At 31.5% G+C, this 23,457-nt stretch overlaps 1 protein-coding gene across 5 annotated transcripts in view; it reads right to left on the bottom strand.

The window, feature by feature from the left end:
- Positions 1 to 23,457, bottom strand: part of LOC147069231 (uncharacterized) — a 255,369-nt gene that overhangs the window by 26,739 nt on the left and 205,173 nt on the right. For all 5 annotated transcript variants that reach the window (XM_085951658.1, XM_085951656.1, XM_085951655.1 and 2 more), the window contains exons 8-9: positions 5,070 to 5,237; positions 3,038 to 3,227 (exon numbers count right to left, since the gene is read on the bottom strand). In XM_085951658.1, the coding sequence (XP_085807784.1) occupies positions 3,038 to 3,227; positions 5,070 to 5,237 (358 nt within the window). The remainder of the gene's footprint in view (positions 1 to 3,037; positions 3,228 to 5,069; positions 5,238 to 23,457) is intronic.

The raw sequence follows: 23,457 nt of genomic DNA, 5'->3' as shown, positions 1-23,457 counted from the left end.
TCTAACAATTATCCTTTAATAGAGTCATTGCAATCTAAATTTTATCCCTTGTATCGTTAGCAAGCGTTATTTTTCTGTGTATACAGTGGATAGGAGTGGAGTGGATAACGTGCCTTTTAGAAAATTGCATAATAATTAAATAAAAATTCACCCCGGAGATGAATAATTAATGCGTCAAAGAGTTACGAAAAAAAAATAACGCAACAACCCCCACACGATATTTTTATTATTAAAATTTATTAATTCTGTGGGGTAGGGGGCGCGTGAAACAATTTCCAGTTTACGCATAAAATAACACGAATTAGGGGTGCCACAGAAATTATGCGAAACACATGTTTCCACTTCCCTTTGATTAATATTCGCACATACAAGAACTCGTTTCACCTTTCGCATGAGAATTAGCATAATATTCACGATAACCATATATTACGGTTGAGTAAGGACATTTTTTTCATTTAAGGGTTGGTCGCATTATGTTTTGATTTCACGTGAGATTTTTTGAGAAGCTGTAAACCAAAGCAGAGAAAAAATCACCTTAAAATTAAATTCTTATATTATCCTAAAAACAAGGTTGTAATTAAGATTTTTTTCATTTAAATCCATTCAAATTTTTACCAGCAGGGTTGCCAACTTAAAGTTTTTCCTAAATATTTCAGATTAAATACCGTAAAATTGATCAAATGTGCCGTATTATTACAAAGCACTGTTATTCCATTTCTACGCAGTCCGGTATAAGGGCTTCTTTTATTTTGAAAAACGACTTGATTCTGAACAATTTCTAAAAACTAACCAGCACCATCTGCAAATTGTATTGTAACGTCAATGAAAAGAAATAAGTATGACTGACAAAGTTTATCTGGCTCTCACATCTAAGCCCGCCTTGTGCAAAAATCAAACCTTCTAGGAACATCGCTTTGGCGTTGCATATGAAGACCGTACACATATACCTAGCGACAGTCGCACGTAACCTCTCAAAACTAATATACATTTGGATGCGGCGACCGGCAAGCCGGTATAGGAATGATCAATTCGTTGATGTGTGTATGCGTTCTGGAGTCTTCTACTCGCAGCCCGGAACGCATGCGATTTGGTGATAGCAGCACTAGATTTTTTTTCAAACTAAAATGTCACATTCGACCAATCTGCGGAGCTCCATTTAGCAACGTGTGTTTTATGAATAACAATGACGTCACATCGACGTATTTGACACGTTGCAGACAAAACAAGTTTTGATGTACGAGTCGGTATAATGAGCACTATTTATGTCGGATATTAACAACCTACTTCTATCCTTCGTCACAGGTATACCCTCACTATACCTACATTTTGTGAATAACGATGACGTCACATCCACGTATTCGACATGTTGCAGACGAGACAAGTTTTGATGTACGAGCCGGCTTAGTGAGCACTATTTATGTTGGATTTTAACAGCCAACCTCTATCCTTCGTCACTGGTATACCCTCACTATACCTACACATAAAATGTCCGATATAATGTGAGTGAAAACAAATAAATCAACCGATTCTGTTTGCATGTCATAATTCACACAACTCTACTTCAAGAGGAAATGATATTCGCATTTTATTTATGAGAAAACTCAAAACTTTTGCATACTCCAATACATTTAGTTTTCAAATACTTGCCTGTTGGTAAAAAAGCTTCTTGCGCACCGGACGCCTCGGTTTTCTGAAAAGTTCATTTCTTAGCAACTCGAAAGTTTACAGCCTGTGTGTATAAGACAGAACTACATGCTACGTTCGATACGGACTCAAGTTTGCAATACCATCAAAAACAATAAATATATGCAGACATATTAAAATAAAGCTCACCCTACTTTTTACAATTAGTAAATAATATTATTTATTGATAAGTCATTCTTTATTTTAAAAATATACAATGTAATTCTTCAGATAAGTATTCAGTAGAAAATATTGATATGAGCCAGTAGCTAAATTGGTAAAAGTCTTATGATGCAGATAGTGATTGTTTTTAAAACATGTATACTAGTAAATAATTATAAAAAAAACGAATAGCAAAATTATACTATCCCTGTCGTCATTGATATTAAAAAATGTTTTATGCCTTCAGTAAGATTTCCTGATCGATAGGCCTCAAATACAAATTTCGCGAGTTATCTCGTCCGACTTAAAACTCAAATTATTAACCACTGTCGATTGATTTACATAATCTAAAAAATTAAACACGCAGTGACATCTGTTTGAATAATTAAATTTGTTATACTAAGCCACAAATTATCGATATTACAGCGATTTTAGTAGGTGAGAGCTTCGCTCTGCATTCAACGTGTGTCAATAAAAATCTGCGGCCTGTCAGATACTGCCATATCGTAAAGCATAGAAAATGTTAAAGCTAGTCGTCAATTTTAAAAATGGCTAATGGTGTACATAAACGAATTTTCGATCAATATTTGGATTAATTCTAGATTAAGTAACAAACGGAGCAGAATGTTATATTTTATGAATACAAGTCATGGTCCCCACATTCTGAAGCGAGCCCCTCTACATTTATTATCACTAAGGTTAAAAAATCCAGTATGACGTTCAACAGTAGCGTTTTCCAAATAGTGTTCAATGTAAAATTAATGTTATTCAGTGTATTTTTAGTAGTTTTGAATAAGTATGACATAGTACATGAATTATGAAGTTGTCGAGTATCAACACACAATAATCCAAAAATTTCATCACATAACCATAATATATCCAAAAATGTTAATAATGTTGAATTAAGCAAAATTTTATTTCTATTGAAGTAAATTTGTGATGTGCGTTCATCTCATTTATCCGGTCGACCCGCTACGCCGGGCCCCAAGGCTAGAGCCCTGTTAGTCCCCCCCTTGTAGGCCCAATGATTTAATCACGATAAAAAAGTACTTATATAGTCAAGATCATTAAAAAAATAATAAAAGGACAAATTGAGATAAGCGACTTGAAAACTAAGTTAAGTAAAGAAACCTTAAGTAAAGAAAAATAAATTTAAAAACATAATATTATTATGTAAATTAAACATATTTACCGCTGCATATTCCCCCGATTGCGAGTTGTGTCCGAATACGTAGAAAAAAGACTGGGGATTCGCCTTAGAGTGGAAGTTTGCTGTTTGGACGATTGGGGCTACGACTCTTGCGTCGCTCAGGATGTCCAGGATAGAGTCCCGATGAGAATCTGCCGCTGACCGTCCGAGATCTATCTCGAATGAGCTGTACCTGGGGAAAATAATTAATGTTAAGCTTCCAATTCTATTTTTTAGTAGTTATATCATATTCAGCATTCGCAGAAGATAAGTATTAGTTGTTCGTGATGATGGAGGAGGCGAAAAATTTATTTACTGTTTCAAATAACTACAAGGTTACAATCGAAGCAATATAATAAAAATAACGATATTTTGGTGCGATGTGTTTTTAACAGAAACTTGCAATCGAGTGAGATGTCCAATCGTTTTTGACCCTCTATTTATTGACCGGAGCACTATGAATTAGTATGTTAAAATTATTATGAAATCATAATATTAATTCGTAATGTTATGAAATTGCAGATCCGCTATCTCATAAAATTACGAAATCATATTATATTAAATATAGGTACTGACTGGATTGTACGGTAAAAAATGAATATTTAATAAATAATATTATAATTGAGATCAGAGTTACAGTAATCCAATGACAGCTACAGTTATAATATAATATTTCTTAAGGGTAGGTTTTCAAATTATTTATGTTCAATATATTCTTAAATCTTGTGAATTTTATTATGGATCGTTGAATTAAAGAATAGTTAATTAAATTATTAGCATTGCAAGTACGTTATATCTAAAACTTAGCGAGATCCCGACACCAGTAAGTAATAATTAAGGTAATAAATACTTTGAAATAGAATAGTCGACTGGTAAAATTAAAGCAATTTGTGAAACGCTTCAAAAATGCAAAAATTAATAATTAATTTCGTCCTCTTTGGAGAGGAAGCAATATAGCTTAGTTGGCAGCGCACATACGCGCAAATCCAGTGAACGCGCATTCGAGTCCCGCTGGGTGGTGCTTAATTTTTATTGAAAATGATTTTTTCTTGTAGTTATACATTTCTCTGAGGTATTTAAAAAAAATATTTGTTGGATAAAAAAATAGTTTACTATAATTTATGGCACCCCTAGAAAAATATCGCTACAATCCCAAATGTTATATTAGTAGAGTAAATCGTATTTGAAGTTTTCAACTTTCTTTATTTCTTTGTCTCAGCATCAATGAACACTTAACTGAACCAAACCACATGGATAGTAAATACAATATTAAGCTTTTTGAATATAATGATTTTACATTTTCAAACTAATATGGCAGTGTTGTTAATTTTTTTTTATATTTGAGATTCGTATAAATTATAATTCGTATAAATTTCACAATATTATACTAGCTAGAGATATGGCAGTCTTACATAATCATAAATACTGACCAGTGGGTTTATTCTATACTTATCGACCACTAAAGTGATAAAGTGATAAATATTAACACTTTATCATACCATGTATGATTGAGGTATTATAATTGTTACAATAAGTTAGCCGTCTAAAAAGTCCAAACTGTCTATCTCGCTCTAAAGTTAACAAAACCGAGAGAGATGCTGTTAAAACATAACACTATTTTACAGTATAGACCGTTTATTTACGGTGTATTGTAAAAATTACAACTAATTTATTGTAATTGTTACAATAAGTGGGTAATATTTTGATACGAACCTACCCTAGATAGCTGCCGTAGAGGCCGAAAAGCAGCTTGTGTATATAATAGACGCGCAGGTAGTTGATTTGGCATTCACAGCTATAAACCGGCATTTTTCGGTTTGTGGCGGTGTGGTTCTAGGGGTGCAATATAATGAACATAAAAATCGATGATCCCTTTATTTTTTGGATCCCTTTTAAAGTTAATTATTTAGTTAATGGGGCAAATCGTATTAAGTGAATTATGAAAATTATTGGAATAGCAGTGTTATTTATGAAAATGGAGAATCTATGTGTATTTAATTTGTATGAATGAATGTATATTCATAGTAAAACTTACTCCTTTAGAGTAGCAGCCAAAGCTAGGTCGGGCCGGTATTCAAATCTAGTCTGCGTGTAATGCCTCAGAAGAGAATCCCGTTCGCTTTCCAGCATTCCATGAGCCAGCGCCACAGCTCCGAGTAAATGGTAGCTCTCCAGCTCCGAGCATCCGTAGAGCAGCTCGTACCTGTAATCAATTGGCAATTAGATGATGCGGACCATTGGCTTAAGTGCATTGTGATAATTGGTTTGCGCCGACCAAGAGTCAGGTGTGATAATTAACGCTGCAGCACAGAACACAATATGTAATTGGATTATGTGAGGGAAACTAGTGAACTATTTTACTACTGATATGACTATATTACATAACTAGAATAAAATACCAGGTGGTAGTGCTACCTGTCGATATTCTTTATATTATAATACACTAATTTCTTAGGGAAATGTCAATTGTTGATATTTTAACACTTTCGCTGTGATTTATGAACTTTACTTCCATTTTTTTTTTATTTTGAAACAAGTATCTTCAATAGAAATTGACATTTTCAGATATATCATTTTCAAAATCGTGTTTCGTATATTTATTTATTTATTTAAAAAATAGACGTTGAGCACATAATAAATTATTAATTCAAAACTTTCACAACATGTTATTTAGAATAAAAAGTACAAGTAAATAAACTAGAGAGAAAACAAGGTAGAGAAAATAAATATTTTATAGCAAAAACTATAAAAGCAATAAAATAAAAACACAACAATAAATCAAAAAAAATATTCAAATTAAACAATAAAATAGAAGTAAAAAAACAGAATGCATAAAGCATCGCTAAAAATGTCTACATATCTAGGGAGTGCATTGACCAGCCGCACATCTCTCGCTATATTGGTGTCCGGTGAGCCTGACATGAGAAAACAGCTTTCACCAAAAATAGATCATGGCTGCGACCATGCATAATTGACGGGTACATAAAAATTCAAATTTTCCAGAATATCGGGATTGCAAACTTTACTATACCACGTGAGAGCATGGAAAAATGCTTTAAGAGCAGAAGATACAATACTACTTTATACCTTTTTATCAATCTGTCACAAAATTAATCATAATATCATTTTAATACTTTATATAATATACTTTTTTTTTAATTTTACCGAGGCTTTGACTGCGACTTGCTATCATATTGCCTCTTCTCATCTAAACGAGAATCCGCCGATCAGGTCCTCACTCCAATCTTGTTAAAGAACTACTTTACAATTTTGCTAAGCTCTTCCGTCTCACCCACCGCCAGTCCACCTTTCAATTCGTCGACATTCTCAAAGATATCCGCAATTTGCAGCTGTACTCTGTGTCGTTCATGTTTACGGCATTGTACTGCTATATGTACAGTGTCCTTCAAAACATCACATTCATCGCAGAGCTGCGAATCGCTTCTTCCCATGAGGACATTAAATCTTTCACCCATTCATTGTGTGACCTGTTCTTAGCCTCAAAAGAGACTCTGCAAACCAGGGTACCAAACGTGGGGATGGTATAATGGATTTAGTCCATTTTATAATATACTTAAAGAAGCCAATTAAATTTTTCTTCAATCACCGAGTATGACCACCTCTTATTATAATATAATCTTAACATAATATTAAAGTAGTGAACAAACTGTGGAAAATGTACGATATTATAATATTAAACAACTTGGTAGCTACATATTTTTGGTACTGCAATCCATAACAGCACACTATATAAACTAAGGGTAGGTTTTACGCTTTCCAATGTTACATATTATTTTATTTTCACTATCGCAGCAGGCCGCCGTATGTTTGGAAAATACGTAAACTTGTCTGAAATACGGACTTACGAATATGTTGAAAATTTATGACGTGGTGTTATTATATCCAGCACCAACAAATAAAGCATATTTCCATCCTGGAAAATCTGTAGTATTTTATATCGAGGAAAATATATGAATTTGCGTAGTTTTAGTGAAAAATAACATTAAGATATAATAAAAGACCTATACATTAAATAAAGTAAAAATAAAAAAGCTTTTTTATTTCTTACAAACAAAAAAGTAAATGACAGTGAATTGACTATATCGAATCTATAATAATATGTGTCGCTGAGTTTCAAAACCCGCTATAACATTTTTTCATTATGTTGAGAAAATCTACAAAAATTTTTTGAACTAAAAAGGTTTTTGAATGTTTCAGTAGTGTTATAGCGGAATTTGATAGACACATTGATTTTATTTCATAAATGACAATTAATCATAGCGGCTTTTAAAAGAGGCAAAATTTTCATGTAGAGATTTTAATAACGATTCCAACGATATATATATATATCTTAATTATTTCAAAAAAGTGTTATAACTGATTTAAAACTCAGCGACACATATAACCTATGATTATATCTATTATGTATATATATATCTATCTTTATATGATAACATGTATGTTCGGCTAACAAGGTGAGGGGGACTGCTGCCGGCCACGGTGCACGATTCACACCGACTTCACACAAATTTAAGTTTTTTATTGTATAAAACAGTGTATTCAGTTCTTGTAAATGCGCAAAAAGTGAATAAAACTAAGTGAACCAATACAAACATTGGAGACTTGAACCAAAATTAACTAAAAATCATAAAACGATGAAATAATGTAGTGAATAACAACACCAGAGTCTACCAGTATTCAATATTTTTTTAGCAGACTTGATTGTACATCGACGGACTAAAAAAGAAACCATACCTAAGAAATCAGTGCAAAAGTGAAATACACATATCAACAGTGAAATGTAGTAGAACATTAAAAACACAACATAAAAAGTGCTACATTAACAGTTTATAAATCAACATGGTATAAATAGGAAATATTAATTCAATAGAAAACCTCATAGTTAACTTTTAAAAAAGTGAAACTTTCACAGGCATGTTACAATGTACTCTGTTTCAACTGCGTTATGAAAAATAACACGTTTTCCGTTTCCGTTTATTAGGCTGTAACTAAAAAACTGCTAAACCAAGATTTATTAACTTTTTACAGATAATAATATTATAATAGATAGCTGCGTTGTTGGTTTTATTAAGTAGAATCCATGTAGTATCCCAAGAATGTAGAATATTCTCTTTAATGGCGATATCGAAGTAATTTCGATCAGAATAGAAACAACACAGCTATATGGTGGTGCCAATTGGGAGGGCAATACTTCTATTCAACAAAATTCCTTCAGATGTCAATATATCTACCTACGTGAGGATTAAGTATTATAGGTGTGTATTGTTTTATAAATTCTTAAAATATTGTCTATACTTAGCTCATTTGGTGTAATTCTATAATAATTATTTTATCTACTTTATAATTTTTGTATTTACTCTTTATACTCTTTTTCTAGTATTAAGGATATACTTCAGCTGGGGAACGGTCTAAAACGATCGTGACTACACGACGCGAAGATTCTGCAAATAGCGCGTCTAGAACAACACATAATTTGTCATAAAAAGTCAACATGCGTCGATTTAATAATGTTATGTTTATTGTTCTATTACTAATAATAATAATATATTCATTGAAATGTCTTCTTTTTCAAATAAATGGGTAACGTTTTTTAGTTATCTTAACACGATTTAAGAATTAATTCTCCCGTCACCATCACAAAACGAATTGACGTGTTCACAGCTCGACTTTCGCTTTCCGATTGCCAGCCAGTCCGAAATTTCGTCGCACCTATAGTTGAAAATTATTTGCCGTTTCACTGAAGTACCGTCTTAATACTATCAACTGAAGGTACTTGATGGCATTTGAATTTAAATTCCAATGAATTTATGTTTTGTACTGTTTCATTTCATTTACTCAAATGAAATAGTACAAAACTTAAATCCATTCTTTCTCTAGTGTTGCATATTTCTTTATTTTTAAATGTCATGTTATGAACGTTGTATATTTATATTTTTGTTATATTCACTAGGTATAAATAAATACATTTGGATTTTAATCTGAAAAGATGCCGAATGACGAATCCCGCGTCACAAAAATTTACTGTATTTTAATGTATAAAACTTAAGTCAATCAGAATTTAAATTCAAATTTCATGAAATCAGTCGAAAGACAACCAATGGACAGATGCCGTCATGAAGTCGTACCCAGGATGAACTAAACAACCACAAGGAAGCCGTAAAACTTCCGGATAAACGAACTCATATAGTTTAGTGGATGCTCGTGATAGCGAAGAACTAGGAACCAAGACGAGTGGAAAAAGCTAATGGACGCCTTTATTTAGCAGTTGATCGACCCTGGCCGATGATAATAACGATATTTTTAATGATAGTAAATAAAAATATATATCTATATTTCAAAATAATCATATTTGGTTAACTTGAAAGCTCTTTGTTATGAAAATACCTGTCTGAAAACATTGCTATTTTTTATGTTTCATTCGTGTATCGTGGAGCAAAAGGCACTAAAGGTGATTTTATATTAGAATCTAAATTCTATTATATTTTTGATAAATCTTTTCGCACTATTCTTTATCACTATTATTTATCAAAAGAAAAAAGATAAGCCTTAGGCCAAGGTTAATCTTAAAATGGTTCCACTTTAACGCGTAGCAAAAAATAAATAAATAAATAACCTGCGTAATGCTACGCCCACACGTTTTGTATTAGTTTGTCTATGCTGGTAATAATAATATCACCTATTTCTCCTTCATATATTATCATCTACCCTCTCTCTCATATATGTGTGAAAAGCGAATCTCGTTTCACACTTGAATAAACTTAAAGCAGCGTACAGAATGATACAAAGTTTTAATTCTGTTAATGTGAAATATAACGTGAAAGTTTTATTATGATTCAGTATGGTATTCTTTAATGTGTTTAATAACCTAACCCGATGTTTGTTTAAACCACTAACGTACAAAATAACATAATAACCTAATAATTATCGTATTTATTGATTTTCATCATCTGTACTCTTTTTCCTCAACGTTTCGGGCTCGCTGCAGAATTCTTCTTCTTTTCTTCTTTCGACCATGTCCGATCCTAATATCGTCACTGTTCTGGCAGAAGACACTTATTCAAAAAAATGACATGTTGAGTTAGTTATACCAAAATGTTCCTTATTTCAAACTTTACCGTCTGAAAACCTTTTTAATAAATAAACAGTCTTTATTTTAAAGTCATCCTTTTTACGATAACTTAATAAACTCACATGATAGACCATTTCAAACATTCTAACAATTTCAAAGTCAAATTACTCAAAACTAGCATTCTCCAGTTAGTGTGTTTTGCCAGAACAGAGACGATATGATCATATGGGCCTCCACAGAGACATATTTTTTTTTTTTTTCGAGAAATGGATGTCAGCTACTTGCTCAACCTATTAGGTCCATACCCTGACACACACAAATTGAAAAACAATATATGTACTTGCCAGACTCAGGATTCGAACCTGGGACCCACAGGGTTATAGTCCAACGCTTAAGCCGCGCGGCCACCGTGAGCGTTAAAGAATTCTACGAAGATAATAATTCGGTAGTCAGATGGCAGAAGGGCCCATCTGTATATTTCGAGAATGTTGAGGAGAGAAATAATAAGTTTTCAATTAAGTCTAACGAACAAAATATTTGAGTGATATATACACAATTTTACTATTATTAACCTGTTTGACTGTTGTTTGTTTAGTCTGAGAGAGAAAAAAAATGCATAATATTATCGTTTAAACTAATATATTCGATATTACAAGGCAAATGGGTTCTTTTGCTATCAAAATGTTTTTGAAAAATTACAAATGCCTCAATTTTTTAGTAGTAAATATAACAATTTTACCATTTTTATTATTATGGAAATGATTATTTAAATAAGATTTTTTTAAGATATAGTTTTTACAAAATTGTACCAATCTCATAGTATAAACATGGTCATGTCTTTTGACTTTGCCTTGTTTATCTGTACGTTGGTGTGAATCACACTCAAAATTCATGTATCTGGCTCAAAAAACTTGTGGCATTTGGTTTGTAATCCACTGACAGATGTACCCTTTTGCCACTTCAACAACGTTTGTATAAGAAATTAGAAAATTAATGCAGATGAGCCATTCTGCCATCTGACACCCAATTAATTATTTGTTGAATAAAAGAAATGGTTTATTATGTTTGTTAATTTAGTATTAAGTATATATTAATATTTTTTTAATATCTCAAACATTTTCAAACATCATGTACTGGTTATCGTATTCCATGTCAACGTGTGAATAGGATGAACCGAATTGTAAACAAACAAATAAATACATACACAGGAGAAAATAATGTGACTCAAATCACGCGTGTCAAGAGTAAGTTTGGCAAGATTTTAGTTTGATTACAAAAATATTTGTTTTTGTAGGAAAAAAAATAAGTCTCTATATTTATGTCACTATCTTTTCATGACTAAGCTTCTATCTTTAAAATAAACATAGATAATAATATATTATAATATATTTAATTCAGTATACAAAAAAGGTTGTCTCAGTAATTTCGAGATAAATTATTAATGTATTGTTGTTTTTATTTAATAAAACGCATTTTTTGTAGTACTTATTCCACTTTTAATCAATAGATTAGGACGGGTTTCGTCCGCCTCAGTGGGACATTTTCAATTTTCAAAGTTGAAAATGTCCCACTGAGGCGGACGAAACCTGTTCTAATCTATTGATTAAAACTGGAATAAGTACTACAAAAATACTTGCGTTTTATTAAATAAAAACAACAATACAATGCAGTTCCACCATGAATTGACAGAATTGAAAAGAAAATATTAATGTAATAAGGTAATATGACAATATTATTCAATACGGTTGATACCTACTTATATTTTGTAAATGTTCTATCGTTCAGTCAACAAACGCAATTAGACAGTTGAAGCCTCCCCCTCAGTTATGATCTATGTTACATTTTGGCATTTTTTAACTAAATAATATGCAACAATGATCCTCTTCACATTGTCTGTTTGTTTTGGCATATTGGTATTTGGCACAAACAACAAACTCAAGCATTCATCCTACACTAAACACTGCGACAGTGAGTACGTAAAGCTCTGTTCATATCCCTTCTTAGGTGATACTGCCTCCTAATATTAAATCTTATTATTTATAAGAATAATTACAAGATAAAAATAACTTTTTATATACAACGTTTTTAAATTATCTGTTGAACTATATAAACTTAACTTGACTAGCTTAAACGATTAAAAAAATTGTACTTGACATGTCATATTGATTTTCATAGTAACGCATGTATATATTAATAATTTAGTTGCTAGGACCCCAGACCCCTAGCAACCAATAATGGTGTCGAAATAACTTTTCATACAAAACAGAATTAACTGAAAATGAATTCAATTCTACTTAAAGATGGCTAAACGTATTTAAAAAAACGCATTGGCATCGTGTTCTGATATATTCTAAAAGTTTCAAATGTCTAGCTAGTCGGGAAGTTAGTTAAAAATCGATTGCAAAATTTGTACCGGACAAAGAACCACCGGACAAATAATAATACAAGCTAAGAAAAACGCTGTAATAATGAAAAGTGCGTACATTAAAATAAAATCAGATTAATCCATTTATTTTTTGTGCATATCTACTCTTTCAAACATATCGTCATTATTCTGGCAGAAGACACTAATTCGAAAAAATGACATATTGAATTAGTTATACCAAAATGTTCCTTATTTCAAACTTTACCTTCAGGAAACCTTCTTAATAAATAAACAATCTTTATTGTAAAGTCATATACCATTTCAAACATTTTAACAACTTCTAAGTCAAATTACTCAAAACTAGTATTATCCAGTAAGTATGTTCTGCCAGAACAGAGACGATAAATATTATAAAATGTGTTTTTTATTTTTTATTATTTCCATGTATTTTATTCAACGAATAATTCACAAAATTTTGAGAATGTAACATTCCATATATTAAACATACATAACTTGAAAACACCTCATATATACCCACTAGAACAGTGGTTCCCAAAGTTGACTGGGCTCCGACCCATCTAACAAAAATTTCCAATCTTGGGACCCACCTCTTAGCTGTCTTAGAGAAAAGAGGGCATACATATTGGTAATGCTCAGATTCACTAGTGGCGAGTCGTGGAACTACTTAATGGTGTCTTATTTGTTCTAATTGAACCTTAAGTGTTATCAATATGAATGAAAGACTGTTGAATTAATAAGAAACAACGTAAATGAAAAAAAAAATATTACTTAAACACCTACACCTGCAAGGTTTTTTTACAAAGTTATTTCAATGGGAAGGATGTATTTGTTTCTTATTTTTCTTCATTACAGTTTTAGCATCAACTTCAACTTTAGTTACTTTTAATCGCAGTGAGTTTGATATATCCAATTTATTTCGGTATTTAGTTTTAATGTTAACCATAGCCGAAAATCCGACCTCACATAGATATGAGGTAGTAAAGAGGATGAGGACTTTCATAGCTTCATCGAACATTCATTATTTTATTACAATATTTTCCGTAACTAAAGTTTATTTCAATTTTTAGGAATTATAAATAGCTGAATGAAATATCAAATTTATCACTTCCTATTTTTTTTAAATTTATGTATACAGTGGCGAGGGCCCACTCAATATTTGCTCGCGACCCACTGGTGGGTCGGGACCCATAGTTTGGGAAACCATGCACTAGAAAAATAAGCATTTCATATATTATGACCTAGGTATTAGTTTATTGTCGCAATTAGATAGGAGGCTCGTAGCATAATTTGTTAATGCACAGTGGCGCGATACCAGTGGTTATTGGTTCAAATTCCGTCAAGTATACTTCTACATACGGGTACGTATCTGAGGTGTTTTCAAGTTATGTATGTAAAATGTGTTTAATGTTAACGTGTAGATAATTAAATTAGCGTATTCAAAATTCGTGTAGTCACATCAAAATAAAGACAAAATAATGTAATACATCCATTGTACAATTAAATCTCTATGCTAAGTAAGTGAACACGTTACGTTTTTCTTTATTTATATAAGCACTCTCGCATATTGTTCTATTTGAATTCTCACAGAATAAAGGTAGACATGTACACAAAGCAGAGCTCATTACCTGAGCTTTTGTAGAACAAAGGCTCTATCTGGCAGTAGGTACTATACGATATCCCCAATGCATTAGCATAAACCTTTTCGCACATCCATCCCTGGAGGCCAGTCTTCGGCAACTAGTTGCTTGCGAAATGATATTATTACATTACAAATGCGCAATATCAGGGTTTCAATTTAAATTCCAGTTGATATCGAAACATATTCTATGTCAGTAACTATTTCTTTTATTCAACGAATAATTCAAAAGATTTAAGAATGTCCCATTCTTGATGAAACACATCACATACATGAAAGACACCACAAAAACTTTGAGATTTTATAAAATTACATAAAATATGAACATACATAATTTTGAAGACACTTTTTTTTTCTCCAATATTTCCACCAAATGAAAAGAGGAACTCTTCAGAATTTCTAAAGATATCATGGTTACTGTGGCAGAAGGTATAAATTATATTAACATAAACATTGATTAATATCAATATATAATTAACTATTTCCTTTATTCAACGAATAATTCACAAGATTTAAGAATGTACCATTCTGATTATTGAAAAAAAAATTTGAAAAGCACTTTCTGAGAAAATATATTATAACCAATAGAAAAAATCTTATTGAAAAAGGTAAGATACCCGGCAGGAATCGAACCTGCATCTCTTAGGTTTACGCCCCGTCTGCGCATTATCATCTAAGCTACGAGGTGACATACTAATTACGACAAATTGTGTCACCTAGTAGCATAGTGGACAATGCACATGGTTAAGTGTTTTTCAAAATTATGTATGTTCACATTCTATGTAATTTTATAAAATCTAAAAGTTTCTGTAATGTGTTTCATTAGGTTAGAGTTTAGAGGTTTTTTTTTTTAGAATTATTAATAACCATGTCTTTGCTTTTTCGTACAAGGTGGTTGTTAGTAATTTTAAACAATCACAAACACCCAGGCTTTGAGAAAAACAAATAAATGTTTTTGTCATGACCGGGATCAAACCCAGAACTTTCGGGTGGAAGGCCAGCGCCTTACCCACTGCACCACAAGAGCCGCCTAGAGCTTAGAGGTTAGACCAATGAGGGTCCTTCCAATGTGCCACCAAAACGCATTTAAAATATGGCGACAATAATAATTATTAGTGGCTGCTTATCAAAAAAATAAGGCAATCATTAGCCAACTCTAGATTCAAGACAACCTCTCTCTATATGTGAAATTATTTAACTAATTTAAATCCAATTACTTATTATATTTGCGTTTTGGCAGTATATAATAAAATTGATATGTTATATTATTTAATAAACAATATATTTAGTAGTAAGTAATAACAAAATAACATTAAATTCATTTTCAAAAAACATAAACGAGTATGATTTCTTAATACTGAATAATTACAAGATAAAAAGAACTTTTTTATATACAACGTTGAATCATGTAAACTTGACTTGACTAGCTTGTTATGTGCCATTCAAATTTGTACCGTTAGTTTGTCAACCAGCGGGTTCGACTGACTCAAACATGTTGCATCTTGTTAGTTTCTTAAGTTTTTTTGCATCATATTTATTGTTTCCTTCCTAGAAGTATTCCAGAATAAAAAACACTCTTCAGTCGGACGTCTCACAAGAAAGACGCATTGTGTACCTTGTAATATTCAACTTTGTATTAAAACTTCAGTAATAATAATTGTATGTGATTTTGTGTTATAAATCGGAATAAAAGAAAACGTTAAATATAATTAATAATATCTTTTAATAAAACCAACCCATAACATAAAATTGGTGTCAGGAAGTGTGGATAAAGCTAAATAACGTGAAATAAATTAACGGTGAATTCAAATTCTTTAAAAATAGCAAGAATCCTAAAAATAAAACACATAATAATATTACGTATAAACTAATTGTTTTTTTAAAGTACATCGTTGTGAAAAACGAACGGAAATTAAAAATCTAATTAATAATATAAAGTTGTATATTCTCCTAAATCTTCAAAATCATTAAATCAAGAGTCTTCAAATATCTTCAAATTCCTGAATTCGACGAATAATCTCCAATTCTTCAAACTCCAATCTCGAATTCGTCAAACTCAAATCTCGAATTCTTCAAGCTCCAACTCCAATTCTTCAAACTCCAATCTCGAATTCGTCAAACTCAAATCTCGAATTCTTCAAGCACCAACTCCAATTCTACAAGCTCCAACTTCAAATCTTCAAGCTCCAGCTTCATATTCTCAAGCTACAGCTTCATAATCTTCAAGCTACAGCTTCATATTCTTCAAGCGTCCATCAGATCTTCAAGTCTCCAAATCTTCAAATCTCCAATATCATCAAGACATAATCTCCGAGTGTCAAGTGCTTAGTGTATATAACAGTGACAGTGTAAAGTGTAGGTATTTATTCTCCACAACAGAACGGTAAATTAATTATTCATTCATTTATATGAAAATTATCAATAACTACAATAATACTATGTCTTCACTAAGCTTAGATACCCTGATGAAATTTATTTCAACCTTCGATGGAGAAAGGAAAAATCTATACCCATTTCTTAATGACTGTGATACGGCTTTTGAAATATGTCCGAATGAATTAAAACCCGTCCTGTTAAAATACATGATTCACTGCGTAGTAGGTAATGCCAAATATACAATTTCAAATTATAAATTTGAATCTTATGAAAATTTCAAATCTTTCCTAAACACTACTTACGGTGAAAATAAACATACGTCTCAATTAGAATTAGAACTCAGAAATTGCAAACAGAATTATAAAGAACCCATTATCAAATTTATTCAGCGTGTAGAGAATTGCAGAAATAACCTCATCAACGCAATTAGACTATTACATAAGGATGACGACGAGTTAAAAGGTCGCATTAAACAAATTGAGGATAGCGCTCTAAATACCTTCATGCTAGGAATCCATCCTCAAACGTCTATGGTAGTTCGATTGTCTAAGCCAACAACATTAACAGAAGCAGCAAACGTGGCTATAGACGAGGATAAGATTTTAAATGATTTCAAAGGTATGCACATAAACTATAAAAATAATAATCATAATCAGTCACATCATTTCAATTACAACAATCAAAATATAAATCAGTTCAAAACTTCAGTAAATAAAGTGTGCAGATATTGCAAAAAATCAGGACACTTAATCGAAGAGTGCAGAAAACGACAGTACAATAATCGTTTTAAAAATAATTCGAATCCTTCTCAGCTTCAAGCTAATCAAACAAATCAAAATGTTTCTTTCCATCAATCTCCGCAAAATTCGCAATATTCACAAAATTCTCAAAATTATCAACTCCCAGCACTCCAGGAGACCTGCCTCCTTCCGGTACGTGCGAAGCATTCAGGCAGAATATTTTCATTAGAACCAAATACATCGTATGTTGAATTTCCATATACAGAAAAAAAAAATCTAAAATTATTGATTGATACTGGCGCCGACATCTCATTAGTAAAAATAAGTTCCCTAGATGGAAACGAACTTGTTAATGAAACTGAACTCGTCACGCTCAAAGGTATTGATAACTCTCCGAATCCAGTAAAAACTATCGGAACAGTTAATTTAACATTTCCTTTAAAATATATGCAAATTCGTCATACTATTCACATTATTCCAAACCATGTCACTAATGTTCCTTTAGACGGATTACTAGGTCATGACTTTTTCGTCAATAATAATGCAAAGATTGACTACGAAACAAATACATTACATATTCACGATGAAATTATTCCTATATTCAATAAAATCATTTCTTGGTCTCGTAGGATATTACAGAAAATTTATTCCAGAGTTTTCAAAAATTTCTCAAAATCTTACTTGTTTATTAAAAAAGGATGTAATTTTCAAATGGACTAAGGTTCAAGATGATGCTTTCGAAACATTAAAAAATAAATTACTTACTGAACCAGTCTTACAATTTCCAGACTTCACGCAACCGTTTAACCTTACAACGGATGCTTCAAACTTTGCTATAGGGGCCGTATTATCACAAGGACCTATATCCAGAGATCTTCCTATAGCATATGCATCTCGTACACTAAATAGGGCTGAAACAAATTACTCTACGACTGAACGGGAGTTACTCGGGATCGTTTGGTCTTGTAAACACTTCAGACCCTATCTCTATGGCCGAAAATTTAAAATAATCACGGATCATCGTCCTCTCACATGGCTTTTTAATATTAAGGATCCCGGTTCTAGACTCATTAGATGGCGATTAAAATTAGAGGAATACGATTACGAAATCATTTATAAACCAGGTAAATTAAACTCTAATGCTGACGCTTTGTCCCGAATCGAAAATCAAAATACTGTTCTTGTAAATAACCCATCTACCAATAATCCTTCATATTCATACAATGACTTTCTCGAGAAACAAAATGAACATTTCAATGTCAACTTAAATGAAATCGACGAATCCCTTCTAAATCAAAAACAATCAATTGCGCACTGTATTTCAAATGATAAATCAATGTCCAAAGGGATAGCTTTAGAAATAAGTACAATCATTACCAATCATGATGAATTAGTTAGTACACATTCGAGAATAGGAGATGTACTCGAATCAAAATTTCGTAAAAATAATATTTACCACTTAATCACAAAACAAAATTTTTGGGAAAAACCAAACTATAATTCCGTTTTTCTGGCATTATCAAATTTAAAAAATATTCTTAAAAATAACAAAGAACTAAATATTTCATTTCCACGACTCGGTTGTGGTTTGGATAACCTCAATTGGGAAAAAATTAAAAAGATTATTCAATATGTTTTCAATAACTCAAATATAAATATCACTATTTGTCATAATACAATAATTAACCCTAATCACAATGAAATTCCACAAATACTTAAGGAATACCATGATTCTCCTTTAAGCGGACATTCAGGATATCACAGGACCTTGAACCGTATACGACTTAAATATCGATGGACTAATATGCAAAAGGATATTAAAATGTATATTAAACAATGTGAATCATGCCAAAAAAATAAAATATCCCGAAAAAACTTAAAACAGCCCATAGAAATTACTACCACCAGTCTAAAACCATTTGAACGTATTGCTTTAGATATAGTAGGTCCTCTACCTTTAACGGAAAGTGGAAACAAATATATATTAACCCTCCAAGACGATTTAACAAAATACTCTCAATGTTACCCAATCCCGAATCATGAAGCAGTAACCATTGCCAAGGAACTAACTTCAAAATTTATTTGTCAATATGGAATTCCAGATAAAATACTTACCGATCAAGGAAAGGATTTTACTTCAAATATTCTCAAGGAAGTAGCCAAACTTTTTAAAATCGAACAGATACAAACTAGCGCATATACGCCTACCAGTAATGGATCCCTAGAACGAAGTCACGCTACTTTAGCTGATTATCTAAAACATTATATCTCTCCGAATCAAACCGATTGGGATGAATGGCTTCCATTCTCCATGTTTAGTTATAACACTACTCCGCATACCGCCACAAAATTTACACCATTCGAATTAGTTTTTGGAAATCTACCAAGTTTGCCGACAGCTCTAAAAACATCTGAATTCAAGTACACATACGATTCATTTATCGATAATCTTAAACTTAAATTAACAAAATCACATGAAATAGCTAGAAACAATCTGATAAAAGGAAAAGAAAAAACTCAGATAAGGTATAACAAGGACAAAACATTAAGAACATTTGAAATCGGTGATAAAATATATTTAACCAATAACGCCTCTAAAATAAATAAATCAAAAAAATTATCTCCTAATTTCCAAGGACCTTACGAAATTGTCAAGATTAACAGTCCGTTAAATGTTACAATTAAGGTTCAGAATAAGTTAGTTAAGGTTCACACAAATAGAATTAAGCAAGCTAATTTAGATCCCTCACAATAAATAATCTCATTCAAAGGATTATGTTATTATTTACTTTATTATAATATGTACTAATATTAAGAATTTTATTGTTTTTCTAAATGTAAAAAAAAATATATATATACCTGTATGTAATATGACTTCAATTGTTCTAAATCTATTTGTCACACATCACAATCTATTGTTCACAACAAAATCTATTTTCGAAAACCAATGTATTAATATGATTATAATTTCTTTTAACCAAACTCATGGTAAAAATTGTGTACCATAAGTTTATTCTTTTGAAGGGAGGTGTTATGTGCCATTCAAATTTGTACCGTTAGTTTGTCAACCAGCGGGTTCGACTGACTCAAACATGTTGCATCTTGTTAGTTTCTTAAGTTTTTTTGCATCATATTTATTGTTTCCTTCCTAGAAGTATTCCAGAATAAAAAACACTCTTCAGTCGGACGTCTCACAAGAAAGACGCATTGTGTACCTTGTAATATTCAACTTTGTATTAAAACTTCAGTAATAATAATTGTATGTGACTTTGTGTTATAAATCGGAATAAAAGAAAACGTTAAATATAATTAATAATATCTTTTAATAAAACCAACCCATAACAAGCTTAAACGATCAAAAAAATTGTACTTACTGTCAAAATGACATTTCATATTGATTTCCTTAGTAACGCACGTATATATTAGTAATTTAGTTGCTAGGACCCCAGACCCCTAGCAACCAATAATAGTGGATTGGACTACGGATTTCTTCCGAAATAACTTTTCATATAAAACAGAAGTAACTGAAAATGAATTCAATTCTGCTTAAAGATGGTTAAAAGTATTAAAAGAATGCATTGGCATCGTGTTCTGATATATCCTAAAAGTTTCAAACGTCTAGCCAGTCGAGAAGTTAGTTAAAAATCGATTCCAAGATTTATACTGGACAAACAACCATCGGACAAACAAGAATGCGAGCTAATAAAAACGTTGTAAAATACCAGTGTTTTGGATTTTTGAAACCGGTATTTTAATATCAATAACTAATGGAATACCGGTATTGCATTCCCTAATTAAATGCATCCTCGTAATATGGTTGCATTGTGACGACGACAATCAAAAAATTTAAATGCTCTCTCAAAAAGCCAATCTTTGCAATTCAAAACTAGTTTCTGTTTTAAAAACTTTTATATACCTACCTGCAACTCGGTATAGCTATAACTTCTCACGTCAAATTAATTTATCAATGATCATAGAGTTAGTAAGCAATATTAAAATATATTATTTATAAAAGGTTGATGGCCAATGTCTGAGCAAAGCCAGACAAAACAAAGTAGTCCCACATATAGATGACACATTTTTCCGAAGACGAATTGGCCGATGTCACAGTCTAGACTTCGAAGCATTTGCAGTTTGATTGCATTTTTTTTTTCATTTTACTGTATTATTTGCATTCTTTACGAAAATAATAAATTATTCAGAGTAAACAAAAATACATGGTGTATTTATATTATTTTACATAATATGTGTGTTTAATAATAAAAAAATCGGTGTGCGTACTTATGTACGCGCGTTAGAAGTTATACTTCTTTAGCGTAACAAAACAAAAACAAAACTTGTGATAAACTAGATTCTTTGACTAGCACTTAATTATATTATTAAATTACACACTCAAGAAAAAGGACCACTTATTGGAACGCCGTTGGTATATTTCTATACACTTTAACTATTTCTTTTATTCAACGAATAATTCACAAGGTTTTAAGAATGTACCATTCTGATTATTGAACATACATAATTTTGAAAAATACTTTCTGAGAAAATATATTATAACCAATAGAAAAAATTCTTTTGAAAAAAGTAAGCCACCCCGGCAGGGAATCGAACCGTGCATCACCTGGGTATACGCCCCGTCCGTTGCATTTACCTCTATGCTACAAGGCAACGTACTAATTGTGACAAATTTTAACTATTGGCTAAAACTTAAAGACTGATTAGTCTTGATAATGGTGTTACAACCGAAATAGCTATCGATAAACCTTTTTAAAAACCTGTAGAATTTAATATTAAATATATTTTCATTTCTTGTATATTAGAGACGTATTTAGAGGTCAAAATTATTAAAACACCGAAATAACCATACAACTAAATTCAACAAGTATGTAAGGCTCTATGTTCTAAATTAGATTTAGCTTGATATAGTTCAAGCTGTCACAATGTATTATATATATTAAGCACTATGAATAAATAAAACACTAATCTGATAATACTAAAAGGTATTAAGTACTTATGTAACTCTCAAAGAAAATTATCAAGAGACTACCAAATAATAATAACATCAAAAGTTCCCCGCCGACAGCTTCAAAGAACGGCCTGTATGTAGAAATCGACTAAAATAACCAGAATTCAAAACGATGGGTTCAGTGGCGTACTTAGCATGTTTATAAACCATTACGGTATTAAAATAGGCACTTTTATTGTCCCTTTTACGAACGATTACGGTACGGAATAAAGCAATTGAGAAAACGTAAAAGTTAAACGACATTCAGAACAAAACAACAGACTGCAAATGCGAAATCTCATTAGGCATTGTAATTTTTACGACACAATAGATACAAAACAATTATATTAAAAAGTATAACTTTTTAGAGGGTTAATTTTATAAAGGTCCATCTTTACAATGTAGCAATCAATTTTATCGGATTGTAACACATTTTTTTTTTATATTTAAAAAATATAAAGAGCATACCCGGTGTTTTGTAAAAAGGGCGAATCAACCATTTTGGCAAAATCGAGATTTTAATGAAAATACAATATGTACCTACCCCACAGCTTTGTTGTGTAAAAACGGCGAATTTGTATCTCCACAGAAAAGTACTTAAAAACGATAATCGTAAGAGCGAATATCCATTTAGTATTACGAATAAAAAGCGAATGTGACATAATATTAGGCCTTTTAAAATATTATATAATAATGCCTATTATATTGACAGTATTTTTTCTAAACTTTATTATAAACTTGTTAGATATTTATAACCATCCACAGGTAATAAACAAATAAATGTCAAAAGTTAAAAATCCTCCTCCTGTAAAATAGCATTTTAGTTAATTCGCCCTTTTTTCAAAACACCGACGATACGTAAGTGAAACCGCAAATAATTTTCAACAATAGGTGGGATGAAATTCTGATCGCCGAGCGGCATTCGAGGTGGGAGCACGACGATTTTTTTTGTGATGGCGTCGTAAGAATTTATTCTTATATCGTGTAAAGATGACTAAAAAACGTTATGCCTGTACTCGTAATAGAAAACATGTCAATCAATACATTATTATTATTACTAATATAACAATAAACATAACACTAAATGGGCGCATGTTGGATTTTTATGACAAATTATGTTCCGTTCGGCACGCGTCATTAGCACAATCCGCGCGTAGCATAGTTACGATCTTCTTTTTAGACCATGCCTTAGC

Source organism: Rhyacophila brunnea, unplaced genomic scaffold (assembly GCF_057557595.1).
Source record: "Rhyacophila brunnea isolate RB1 unplaced genomic scaffold, BYU_Rbru_1.0 scaffold_24, whole genome shotgun sequence".
NCBI classification, from domain to species: domain Eukaryota; kingdom Metazoa; phylum Arthropoda; class Insecta; order Trichoptera; family Rhyacophilidae; genus Rhyacophila; species Rhyacophila brunnea.
The sequence above is the reverse complement of the archived record's forward strand: the minus strand, read 5'-3'. Positions and strand labels throughout refer to the sequence as shown.